The sequence below is a fragment of the Dermacentor albipictus genome, chromosome 1, assembly GCF_038994185.2.
Source record: "Dermacentor albipictus isolate Rhodes 1998 colony chromosome 1, USDA_Dalb.pri_finalv2, whole genome shotgun sequence".
Classification (NCBI taxonomy): Eukaryota; Metazoa; Arthropoda; class Arachnida; order Ixodida; family Ixodidae; genus Dermacentor; species Dermacentor albipictus.
Genome location: NC_091821.1, coordinates 176,641,188 through 176,653,987, shown reverse-complemented (window position 1 = coordinate 176,653,987; position 12,800 = coordinate 176,641,188). Strand labels below are relative to the sequence as shown.

At 45.0% G+C, this 12,800-nt stretch overlaps 1 protein-coding gene across 5 annotated transcripts in view; it reads right to left on the bottom strand.

Annotated features, from left to right (window-relative positions):
* vimar (visceral mesodermal armadillo-repeats) overlaps positions 1–12,800 on the bottom strand; it is a 102,230-nt gene that overhangs the window by 75,207 nt on the left and 14,223 nt on the right. For all 5 annotated transcript variants that reach the window (XM_070529683.1, XM_070529695.1, XM_070529690.1 and 2 more), the window contains exons 8-9: positions 11,467–11,622; positions 1,769–1,900 (exon numbers count right to left, since the gene is read on the bottom strand). In XM_070529683.1, the coding sequence (XP_070385784.1) occupies positions 1,769–1,900; positions 11,467–11,622 (288 nt within the window). The remainder of the gene's footprint in view (positions 1–1,768; positions 1,901–11,466; positions 11,623–12,800) is intronic.

Here is a 12,800-nt window from a genome sequence, read left to right as displayed (position 1 = left end):
CTAAAGAAAAGTATCTTTTGCTTTAAGGTTCGCATTCCTGTCACTCTATAAAGACATAAAGTACAACAGTCAACATCTCACCACATTTAGTACAGCTGGGAGGCTCTTTACCAATTAACTGGTGAAAGTGTGTGCTATACATGTGGTGAATTTTAAGACAGCAGAAAAAGACTTCAGTCTGTTATATCTGTCATATTTTTGTAAGGGGTGGCCAATTCTCTAACTCTGGCTTGAATATGTGGAGTTTATTAGGTGTTTCTGTGTCCCATAAGTGTTGCCAATAGCCCCTAAGCATTTTCCGTAAGAAAGGCTTCAAATCTATCACAGAGACAGCTATAGAGGAGCAGTTCCCTTTTCTTGCTGGGAAAGCAGCAGCTTCATCTGCAAGCATGTTGCCCTCAATAGTTCTGTGGCCAGGTACCCAGCATATTGTGACATAGTGGCTAAATGTGTATGCTACGCACAAGACCGAATAGAGCTCATTAGGCACACAATTTTTGTGTTTACGGAGTGACATTAATGCTTTTAAAGAGTCAGTAAATGTAACTGCTTTTTAATGATTTATTTTCTTTATATGTTTCAGTGCAGACAATAGTGTGTAGGCCTCAGCCATAAATATACTTGTTTCTGGGTGCAGGACATTGGATTCAGAAAAAGATGGGCAAACTGCGGCATAAGACACGCTAGCATGCGACTGATGCATCTGCATAAAATTACAGGTGAGAGTATTTTGACTGAAGTTAAACAAAATCCATTCAGATGTGTACTTCCGGAGCATGCTTTGTGACCTCAACAAACAATTTATCACCTTCTACCATTTGCCATTGCCACGGCAGTAACATCTGTGCTGGAGGCATTACACAATTCTAAAGGAGGGGAGCATGGCTGTTGGCCAAGTTGCTGGCACCTTCGCACAACCAAACCTAGCGAAGTCGTCACTGGCTGTGCCCAAAGCATGGAACAAGCCAAGCCGCTAAGGCTGCATTTCTGGTTTGTTGTGCGACATGTGAGAGTTTCGTGCATCCTGCATTTGCTTATTTATATTTTAAATAGCAAGACAGTCCTGAGCTACTTCTCCAATTTCTGATGTTAATTTTTGTCGTTCCGTATGGTGGACCAGCATCAAATGGTGCCAATTCCCCCCTCGATGTCTGTGCCATTGAGAACAACTGTTACATGAGATGACTGTTGTGAAGAAACTCACCATCGTTCAGCTATCAGAGCACAGTCGACGGAGATTCGGTGCACGCATTGACTGTACTTTTGTCTATCTATACAAGAGCATGATAATGGTCGAAATACTGACTTACCAGAGGCAGTATTCTCCAACAATCATATCAAGGATATGATCACTCTCGCAAGGTTTCATGTGATTCGACACTAGATGCATCAAAGTATACTATCTTTGCACAGTTACAGGAACACTGTCAGATGTATACTTTCAGGCATTAAGTGCCGAGTCACGTGAAATCTTGTTAAAGTGACTGTATACTCCTGAAACTGATCATTCAAGAATACCGCCCCAGGTTGGAAGCAAGTGCGTGTGGGCAGCAACATGCTGGCAAGGCTTTTTTGGCCACTTGTGAAATAAAGTCACTAATATTCTAGAGAATCTGGTATTTCGGACACCCGATTACTCTGACTTTTTGGCAGTTCCCACTGTGTCCGACTCATTGGTCATCAACTATAAACCCCTATCAAATACCAGAAGCAGTTTCAACCACTTATTTCACAATGTGCTTTGAGAAAATATAAGTGCATGACTGACCTTTGCGGGCAAAGTTGCCTGCTGAAAGGGCTCCAGCCACACGAAGGTTGTCATCGTCCGTCTGGAGCCATGCCATGGTGGCTTTGTAGATGGGCCCACTACCATTTTGGTAGACATGCCGCATGCTAGCATCTGTCATGCAGAAAAGAAATGAGCCGCCTACAATAACAACAGCATTTATAACACACAATAAACCTCTTTATGCCAGAATGTTTCTGCTTGAAAAAAAAAGCAACTGACTTGCACTTAAAAGTACTTGTATGCGAGGTTGAAACATCCAAATTAGATTAAGACCATTAGCTACTCAAGACCAAAATTAATGGGCTTCTTACTTACAAAAAAACTGGATCGGGTGTCTAGTGCAAAAGAACAGTAAGAAGGGAATTAGGGGCTAAATTTTTGTTACTTGCATCATACAAAGCCAACAGTGTGGCGAGTATGGGTTCGGCTCCCATCGGCAGCAAGTTGTTTTTTCGTACACTTTCATTTCCCTTTACCTTATCATTTCTACACTTCAATTAAAATAATAAATTTCCCCTATACTTTCCTTGGCTTCATTAACTGTTGGCTTCATAGCGTAGTACAAAACCATGCATCTATATCTGCACATTGGCTCGCTGTGCGTACTTGGAATACAAACCACCTCCCATCTTATGGCAGCCAGTAAGACAGTTGGCACTGTCGACATAACTGCAATTTATGCACCTGAATGGATACAGCCATGAGAGTTTCTTAGAATGTTAAGTGTCAGAAACTGAGTTTGATCTGGAGCACTGTTATATAAGTGGAGGATAGTGACATGCCAGCATTTATTCATTTTTTTGGCTGGACAACTACGCATGATGTAAAAATCTGACTCTCTTGCTTTTTAAAAGCCCCTTTGTCAGAATCCCCATGTCATGAAACCACAGAACCCAGGAATTCAAAAGACACTTCAGGTTCCACAGCTAATCACAATTGATCCTATGCTGTAAATTTTCCTATTGGTATTGTGCATGACTGACAGCAGTGCTTTAAGTAATGCTCCAGCAGCATCAGCAAGGAGCTTGCCAGGGACTGACTTTGCACTCTGGTATGATCCAGGCGGGATCACTACATCTTCATTCGTTTACTCCTGTTTTCAATATGTGTCTGTCTAGCATGGCACTGTCTAGTTACACTATCTTCTAATTTGAGTGCTAATTTTATAGAAGTCAGTATATTATTAGGCAAACAAATGTCAATTCGTTAATCTGCCTTTAATAAAACTAGTCACTGTGGCCAAGGAGCTCTACCACTATTTCGTGATTCAGGCACAAAACATCACAACAAATAAGTTTAACTACAGTCTATGTAACTTTGGGACTGAGGCACAACTCATACACCTCAATTAGCAGCTGGTGCCTCGACAAAGTCACAGTGTAGTTGAACACAGTTACACAATTAGCTCATTGTTCCACTCATTTCGTGCTACATTACTGTGGCTACTGTTGAGTGAAAAATCTCAATTTTACTGACAAGCAGTTACTCTGAAGCAATAATTACACTGAGCCTTATGTTTCACAACCATCAAGCCTGCTCTTTTCTTTTGTCTGCCAGTGTGTTCTTTCGTGGGACCAAATATGAATGCATACCAACTCGTCCAGTATTCTATCCTGCCGATGCTTTAGATTTTCTTCCTGTAAAGGAATCTCCAAATCCTTTTTCATTGCAGAGATTAGATTATGGCATTTTCTGTGCCAAAACCACGATCTGTTTATAACGCATGCCGTAGTGGGAGACTCCGGGGATTTGGACTACCGGGGTTCTTTAATGTGCACCTAAATCTAAGTACACGGGTGTTTCTGCATTTTTCCCCCATCGAAAGGCGGCCGCCTTGGCCAGGATTCGATCCTGCGACCTCGTGCTTAATAGCCCAACACCATAGCCACTAAGCAACCCTGGCGAGTCCTTTTCATTGCAGAAATTAATGTTAATTCAGCTAAGCATGAAGTAATAATTCATTTTGTTCAGTGCACTTCTGGAAAGCTTCAGTTGCAAAATACCACACGACAAGTGTTTACAGTTTATGGCTGCCAGTTTCAATGAGCTTTCCAACTGTCCCCTAAGAAAAAAATAAAGAAAAAAAGAAAGTTCACTGTGAAAGCAGCTCATGTTCTGTGCATGGCTCTCACATATTTTACGTCCACACAAAAAGCATTAGTGGTAGCAGGGCACTTAGAACCCCTGCAGCATTTGGAATGATGTTCCTTTGTTAAATTGCTATCCTCATGTGCATACCTGAACCTTAAACAGCTAAAAAAAGAAAGTATAATATATGCAATTCAATTCACGGAAACTAAGTAGGAATCTCAGCAGTGAAGTCTCGGTTTAACCAATCACTGCGGGTGTAATAGTCAACGTCTATTGATTTTACTTTTTTTTTTACTATGTTCCTGAAACCCACTGCTGCATGGTGATGTAGCCAGCACAAGGGTCTTGCATTTCCTGGACAGGTGAAAACAAACACTTCGACAAAGGTACTGTAATCAATGCTAGAAGCATATCTCCAACAAGCATACTGCACAGGCAAAAGCAGAAAAGTGTAGACGTGTGCGAATATAGATGAAGCGAAGTCAAAACAAGTAGGAATTAGTGTTGAATATTTCCAAATGAATAGTTCGAATAATTGGGGTATTCCCACATGACATTGACATAAGATCCAGGTACTGACAAATCTAAAAAGAAGTTGGATCTTGCCAAAAAAGAAACAGGTTTATCTCTAGAGTCACTTTATTTTCAAAGCGCCGTTATTTACATATTTTCATGCAAAAAATGTAAGCTCAACATTTATTACAACTCCAGCAGCACAGAAAATTTGTTTATAAGCTCTTGCTCACTGTTATACTTGTCTAGTTAAAATTTTGTGGTGGTGGAGGGCGTGGGAGTGTTTCACGTTCAACTATTGTGCATTGTCGCGATGCTGTGAAGTGCAACTTTAACTGCACGACGCCAGCAGTTTATGCTGTGCTGTGCAAATTCAGCTTGATGCATTACATTTACATGCGAGCTCAACCCATTCTTTTCAGCAAGCACACAGACAAAAAGCTTGCCGCTTTTGTGGTCCTCAGCGTAGCCTGTGCACATGATCTGAGACCCAATCACCGATAAGCGGCAAACTTCCCACAAAGGTTTATCATCTTTACTGCTGTGCCTGCCTTGGCTGTTAGGCCTAACCAGCACTGTTTCTGCAGATGTCGGCCACCAAAGTTACGGTTTAGTGCCACGTCAACACATATCTTTTCATAGCGGCCATACTGCTCCTAGGAAGCTGTATGGCTGCTGGAAATAATATGTATGAATAATGCGTTTTAATAATATATTTGAATAACACATTTGAATAATTAAGCAGGTACAGAAATGAGTAAGTGAATGCAAATTTGTCTTTACCTTGTCTTGGCAAATATGAGCTATGCTATGAAACTTGCCCACCAACACTGAAGCTGTCGATTATACATGTTTTAAAAGTTAATATATTGTTGCACATGTAACACGCACCAAATTTAAAAAAAATTAACAGTAAAATCGAGGCGCAGGTCATATGCGAATTTCCACTTGAGATGTGGCTTCCAGCAGTGCAGCCCACACTGCCGTGAAACCACCTTTAGGACGAAGTTCTCTACGCTGATGAGAAAACAGCTGAAGGCTGAAGATACAACATAGATAATTCGTGCAACCACGAATGGAGACTGTTTTTACAAAGATTTGAGCATTGTATGCAGTTATTTTAGCGCGTCATATGCACAGATATTCTTTCCTTTCTGGAGTGTTGTAATAGAGGGTGCAGCTTGTACGCAGAAAAATATGTGTGCAGTCAAACCCACTTATAAGAATATTCAAGTGCCATGAATATTCCACTGCCATAACCGATAATTGTAATAATGAGGTTGCATGAAAAAAAGAAAAAGCAAAATAGGGGGATGGCAGAGCTGTTGACAAAACTATAATGGCGGGGAAGCCACTTTCCTCCATCCAGCTGCTGCTTGTACTGACTCGTTTAACTGTTTAACTCTGCTTCCCGAGTGTTCCGATCGCATGTAACAAGACACAGCTGTTGGCGTTCAATAATGGCACTGCTATAACAATTGCAAAGAGGGGTTAAGTGCAGCAACTAACATGCGAGCTTTGCCCAGGCATCGCTTTGGTGCTCTCTAAAGGGGCCTTTTAAAAAATGCAAGAAGGTTGCCATGGCAGCCTCTCAGCTTGCGAAGTCCAGCTCAAGCTTGTCACGTACTTCTCACTGGGTTGCACAATGATTGCACAAGAAAACCCCATGTCCGTCAGCCTTGCATGCCTTACTCAAAGCTTGCAGACATCTTTCTGCAAGGCATCCATGCGTTCCACGTAATGTAGCGGAAGGTCCCTCATGAAAACGAAGCCACAGAAGGACAATAAATAGTCTGCAGGACCTCCTGCAACAAAAACATTGAGCAGCCTGCCCTATCGTGTCATCGCTGCCGTCGTTGCCATCACTGCTGCCGTCACTATCCGATGCAAGCACGTTCGCGGCGATCACCTCGTCGGTTAGAAGTTCTAATGTTTCTAATGCGTTGTCCACATGTAGAAACTCTTTCGAGTCCTGAAGCATCCACAACAACTGTGGACCAAAGTTCAGGCATCACTTTGTTGGTGGGAGCTTTGCAGGCCTCGTATAGGTAAGTCACTGCTGCCTCGAACAAAGCATGCTTTACTAAAGCAGTTTCGCATCGTAGAAGCGCTTACTTCGAAACACACACCTAAGATTAACTGCACGGCCATGAATAGATTGATCTTCAAGTCTGGTTGCTCCCCGCTTGTCCGCGTGGCCATGTCCACCAACAAGACTAACTTTTTCAGAATGCGGCGACAATACATGACCTTCAAATTGGTGACTGTACCGGCGTCCATGTGCTGCAAGCCTGCTGTCATGTTTGGCGACAGGAGAAAAACTTCCATGCTTTAGAGCTTAGGCATGGAGTGGTGCACACTACGATTATCTAGGATGAGCACCACCTTCCTTTTAGATGGCTCGATACTTTGATAGAACTCCAAGAGCTACTCGCGAGAAGTTCTTGTGTCATCCATGCCTTGCAGCTGTGACAGTAGCGTACCGGTATCCTGGCAGCAATGCGTTAGCGGTGCACTTGTCGCTCCCGTCCATGTTGGTGCACAAAAACACAGTGAGGCACAGCTTTCTGTTTCTGCCGCCCTTACACGTCTCCTTTAAGTGCCTGCGTCTTGTACAGCAACACCTGGAAGAACAGTCCTGTTTCGTTGTCATTATATACGTCGGTGTCAATGTAGTTGTTGAGGATGCGGGGCAGTGTTTCCTCCAGCCACTTGTGCTTCACTTTCATGCCAAGCAAAGCTCCCTCGCCAGTGACGGTTTTGTAAACAATGCCGTGCCTCTCTGAAGTGCTGTGCCCAGCTGCCACCTGGCTGGAAGTCTACATTGTTGATGAGTAGGGCCAACTGCTTTGCCTTTGTGGCTAGAATTGGCCTGGTAATGGGCAAGCTCATGGCCCGGGTACCCAGAAACCACTCATAGAAGGCCGATTCCACCTCCTTATAGGCACCTTGTCGAATGCGTTTGTGCTCGTTGTCTACCGAGCAGTTTTCTTTGTCGAACTTCTTTGTTGAACGGATGATTGTCGACACTGTCGGTTGCGAGAGTCAGCACTTGTTCATCGAGTCACACTTTTTTTACAATCTTTAAATAGTCTTTGACAATATTGAACTTCGTTTCCATATATATAGCATTGCACTTTCTTTTCACCAGCAATGTTGTGCATTGCCTATGATCAGCGGGCAGATCAGCTATTTTACGTTCCGGTGCTGAGTGAAACAAGGCAGAGAAACCGCTTGGCCAGGAACCACTTCAACACAACTAACAAAGACGAGCACCAGTGACTTAATCCGCTGGCAGAACTGCGCAGAATGAGGGACTAACGAGCAATCATCTGGGAACAGTGCTATCAGCGTAGTTGGTGTAGTCCATGTTTCAGAGGGTGGGGCGGCATAGAGCTATGGGTGCAGCTCATTCATGATCGGAGGGGTGGATGGGCAACGGGAGAGGCGTGCGAGGCTGGCAATGCTGGCGATGCAGAGAAGGCCGGAAAACAGGTTCTCTTGTGCGAGCGAGCGGCAACCGTTGGGGCAGTGAGCGAGGGTTCAGCGGCTCGAATTTGTTTTTCTTTTCAAGGATTTTGCATTCCATTACCTTTTGGCACAGACACCCAACAGCCAGACTTTATCGTTATAAATGATAACGCGGCATGGGGACAATGTAGCAAGCGGGTTATTTCACCCTAGGAAATATACAAAAGTTGACGCTGCAGCAGCTTCCGATTGTTATAACCAATATATAGTTAAAACTAGTACTATCATCATGAGTTGGTTTGACTGTATTCGTTTGTTTCAAATACTTTGAAAACTTTGAATACTGAAATTCAAGCCGTAGGAAATATTGAATGGTATAATATACGATCAAATATTAGAATATACAGTGGAACCCTGATTATACGACTTTCTCGGGACCGCAAGAAAGCATTGTAAAATGCGGGCGTCGTAAAATCCAAACATAAATTATGCCTATAAAAATACTACTTATTTCGCGCGATGGATTTAAGAGAAACTTCAATGTAAACTACTAACATACTCTGAAAGGCTTGGAAACCCCAAATTACCAACAAAGTAAATGCGATAAGAATTAATGCTGCAGTACAGGTACCAATCACGCTTTATTCAAACGAACCTTTACGGCACTCCACTGCCCACTGCTGCGATTCCCATCAGACGACGCAAACTTTAAAAAAAGCCGGTAAGTTTCTTTTGGACCTTGTTTGATCCGTGAACCAAGAGCTTTTGCTGGAGTTGGGCAACGTCCAAAAGGAGGTCCTCCGCGGCGTCGCATGAACAAGTGAAGTTCCGGATGCCGTCTATGTGCCATAGCACCTCGGCGAACGTGGTAGGCACAGGCACAACATCTGTGGCATCGTCGTTGTCCTTGTCCGATGTCGCAGCGGTGTCGGCCCTAGGCAAAGCCTCCTCGATGCCGTCATCCAGCGACACCTCGCCGCTGATTGCAACGTTGTCGTCGGCCTCCACGTACTTGGCAAAGGTAGTGGTGAGGTTTAAACCATCGAAATCGTCATCGGCGAAGCCTGCATCGGCCTCGAGTGGCATTGAGGTTGTTGCGTCCCCAACAGAGGAGGCAGTCTCTCCCTTAAAACCACAGTGCTTGAACATTCGCGACACTGCATTTCACGAACTGGCAATAAAATGCATGGCATCGAGCACAGTGATCTCTTTTTTCCGACTCACTGCGCTCCATAGCCACCAGCCGACGCTGCACTAACTGCTTCCGGTACCCTTGCTTGACGCACCTAATGATGCCGGCATGCACCGGCTGCAGCCAGCTTGTGCAGTTGGGTGGAAAAAAAACCTTTATGTTCCTTAGGCTGGACGTATCGGGTGGGTGGCATGGTGCGTTGTCCACGAAAAGCAATATTTTTCTTGCCTTAGCACCCATTTTGTTATCCAGCTGTGCAAAAAATTGCTGAAGAGCGAAGACGTCATCCACGCCTTTTTGTTGAAGTTGTAGCTGCACGGCAGCGTCTTCAAGTTCTTAAAGCACCGTGGCCTAGCGAACTTTCCAACAACAAGCACGGGCAGTCTCTCGGAACCGTCCTCATTAGCACAGAATAGTGCCATCACACGCTCTTTACTACGCTTGCCACCATAACAGCTGTCACCCTTAAACGCAAGGGTTTACTCGGGCTGCATATGGTAAAAAATACCGGTCTCATCGGCGCTGAAAACGTCGCAGGGCTTGTGTGCAGCAATAATCCCCGGCAGTGACTCCATCCACTCGTTCACCGTCAGAACATCCACGGAAGTGCTTTCTTCGCAGAAGTGGCTGTACACAATCCTGTTTCGTTTCTTAAAGCGATCCAGCCACCCGTTCGATGTCTGAAAGTTGTCGATGCCCAGACGCAATGCCACAAGGTCCGCCTATTCTTTTAGAATGGCGCCATCAACGCTGATCGCAGAGCTCCGTGCTTGATGCAGCCACTTGACGAGAACTTTTTCTAACTTCTCATGCTGTCCTTCTTTTGCCGCTTTCCGCTTGAGCCCGAACTTGTTGGAATTCTGCAATATCACCGCTTTGTTTGCCAGGATCGTCTTAAGCGAAAATTCGGGTATCTTAAGGTCTCGGGCAATGCTGGCTTTCATAGCTCCATGGTGTTTTTCCGCTTCCTTTATAATATTCAGCTTATTGCCGAGCGACAGAACTGTCCACTGTTGGGACATCGTGCGTCGTGTTGCTCCACACAACTCAAAACCTCCGCTGAAAGCTGGTCACTAGGATTACGACGAAGAACATGTGCGATAAACCTAGGCCTCTCCGTGCTACCTTGTCGGCGATCTGCTGCTGGGAAACTGGAAGGAGAGAAACACTTCCCCAATGCGACGAGAGGCAACATCGCTAAGAGAGGAAGAAAGTGATTGTGGAGTAGAAAAGGAGCTATTTCAGCACAGCGAGCGTCACAGGCAGCTGCTGGTGGGGGGGAGAGAAACGCTTCCCAAATGCGACAAAAGGCGACGCCACCGAGAAGAGAGGGAGAAAGTGATTGTGGAAAAGAAAAGGCGCTATTTCAGCACAGCGAGCGTCGCGTGCGGCTGCTGGTGGGGGAGAGAGCCAGTCGAGCTGTGTCAAGCGCGCCGCATGAGGAGAGATGGAGCGAGGAAAGAGACCCGCGGCACTTTTCTTTTGACCGCCATTCCATCCCGCACTTCGCGAGAGTCGTCGTATAACGCGGGTCAGGCATAAAATTGCATCAGATAACCGGGCTTTCTAATGCATTGCTTCTATGGGGACTACGTCGGGCCTGCGCTAATCCATCGTAAAGCCCGGGTCATCGCAAAACCGGGGACGTAGAACCGGGGTTCCATCGTATTCCATATTTGCACAAACTTTGATAAGTGCAATTGTTTTGAAGGGCCTCTTCAGTGAATAGAAAGTAATCAGTGACTGATGTCAAGTGTATCACAAGTGACAGCTAGTTGAGACATCATTATGTGCAAAATAATTTAGTTTTCCACATATAATTAAAGGTAGGTCCCACATGCAAAACCAGTGACACAAAGACACAGTGCCAAAAAGAAAAAAAAAGAGGGAGGTACAATTCTGCATCATCCTCATTATAATGAAAACACAAAAAATACTCTCGTTATGTCTGACATTCGTTATAAACAGACATCAAGAACAATTCAAAATTTACTTTGTTAATTGGATAATTCGTTATACTGAGTTTCGATTACAGAAACCAAATGTGTAAGTTCAAGAGAACCACTCTTAGCCATAATAAATAGCTACACTAGTGAGCATAAGAAAATTAAAATTAAATTCTATTGTTTTACGTGCCAGAACACACGATTTGATTATGAGACACGCTGTAGTGAGGGATTCCAGAATAATTTTGACCACCTGCCGTTCTTTAACGTGCCCTCAATGCACGGTACACGGGCGTTTTTGCTTTTTGCCCCCATCGAAATGCAGTCGACGCAGCCGGGATTTGATCCCACGTCCACGGGCTTAGCAGCGCAATGCCAGAGTCACTCACCACCACGGCAGGTAATGAACATAAGAAATGTTGCTGAATTAAAGCAGGAGAGATCACAGCACTGCTTGTACTTGCCTCCAGTTAGGACTAGGACTGTAAGGTCGCAGATAGTCTTTATCACGCTCTGCTTCTCTTCTGACAAAGGAGTGCCAGACCCAGGTTGAAATCGCTTCAGCACTTCAATGAGCTTCTCGCAAAAGCCCAGTTCCACAAGGTCCTCTTTCACCTCATCTGAGCAATGTCACAAAGAGAATAACCAAAGAGAAAAGTTACAAGTGCACTATTACCTTATCGCCTCTCAAGCCTTTAATGGCCTACCATTCAGTACATAAAAATAAAGCGTTAAAGGGTCCCTGAAACGGTTTGGACAAATCTTGTAGATGTGTAGGGCACAGCTACACTAAAGCATGCGTACCACAACTTGTGCAAGTGTCTCATATAAGAGAGCTAGGACCATTACAAGTTACCCTCCTCCATAGCCATGCTTTTTCTCAACTCGGTCGCAGAGTGATCAGGGCTAAGCTCCGCCTTCACTGGCTCTGTGTTAGGATGGGACGTCATGTCATCTACTTCAAACTGTACTGGAGCCAGTGCACGAGGCCTCTCCAACCTCTCCGCCAGCTGCACGGCAGTCGATCTCAAACGAGAGCTATCTAAGCGGCATGCGTTGCAAGCATTCTGTCACAGCGCTGAGCGTGTAAATTATTGCGGTAACCACAGGCAAACTGGGCGTTTTGACTGATGGCTGTAGGCGTAAACTAAAGCCTCTCCATTTAACTGTTCTGGTGATGAAGGAGCTTTAGCATAGATACACTCCGTATAGTGCGGAATATAGGTCGAGGTTTTTTCCAAAAAATATTACTAAAAGTTCACCCCTCGACTTATATACCAGCCCTTGGCACAACATGAATAGTCGTCTGGCAACATGGAGTGCAGACCTTTCGGCATCCGCATTGTTATCGCCTCCTTGGTGACCGACGCGGCCGAACTCGCGGGCGCCGCGCGGTTCTTTAAAAAAAAAAATTAAATTATGGGGTTTTACGTGCCAAAACCACTTTCTGATTATGAGGCACGCCGTAGTGGAGGACTCCGGAAATTTCGACCACCTGGGGTTCTTTAACGTGCACCTAAATCTAAGTACACGGGTGTTTTCGCATTTCGCCCCCATCGAAATGCGGCCGCCGTGGCCGGGATTCGATCCCGCGACCTCGTGCTCAGCAGTCCAACACCATAGCCACTGAGCAACCACGGCGGGTACCCGCGCGGTTCTTTATTCTATGGCGCGGTTTCTATGGTTTATTCTATGGAGCTCGAAGACGGTGGCGGATTTCGTCCGCGAGCATCATGCCACATCTTTGCCAGTGACAGCAGAACTCATCCGCATAAAAGCTATTGAGATCGCCCGAGAA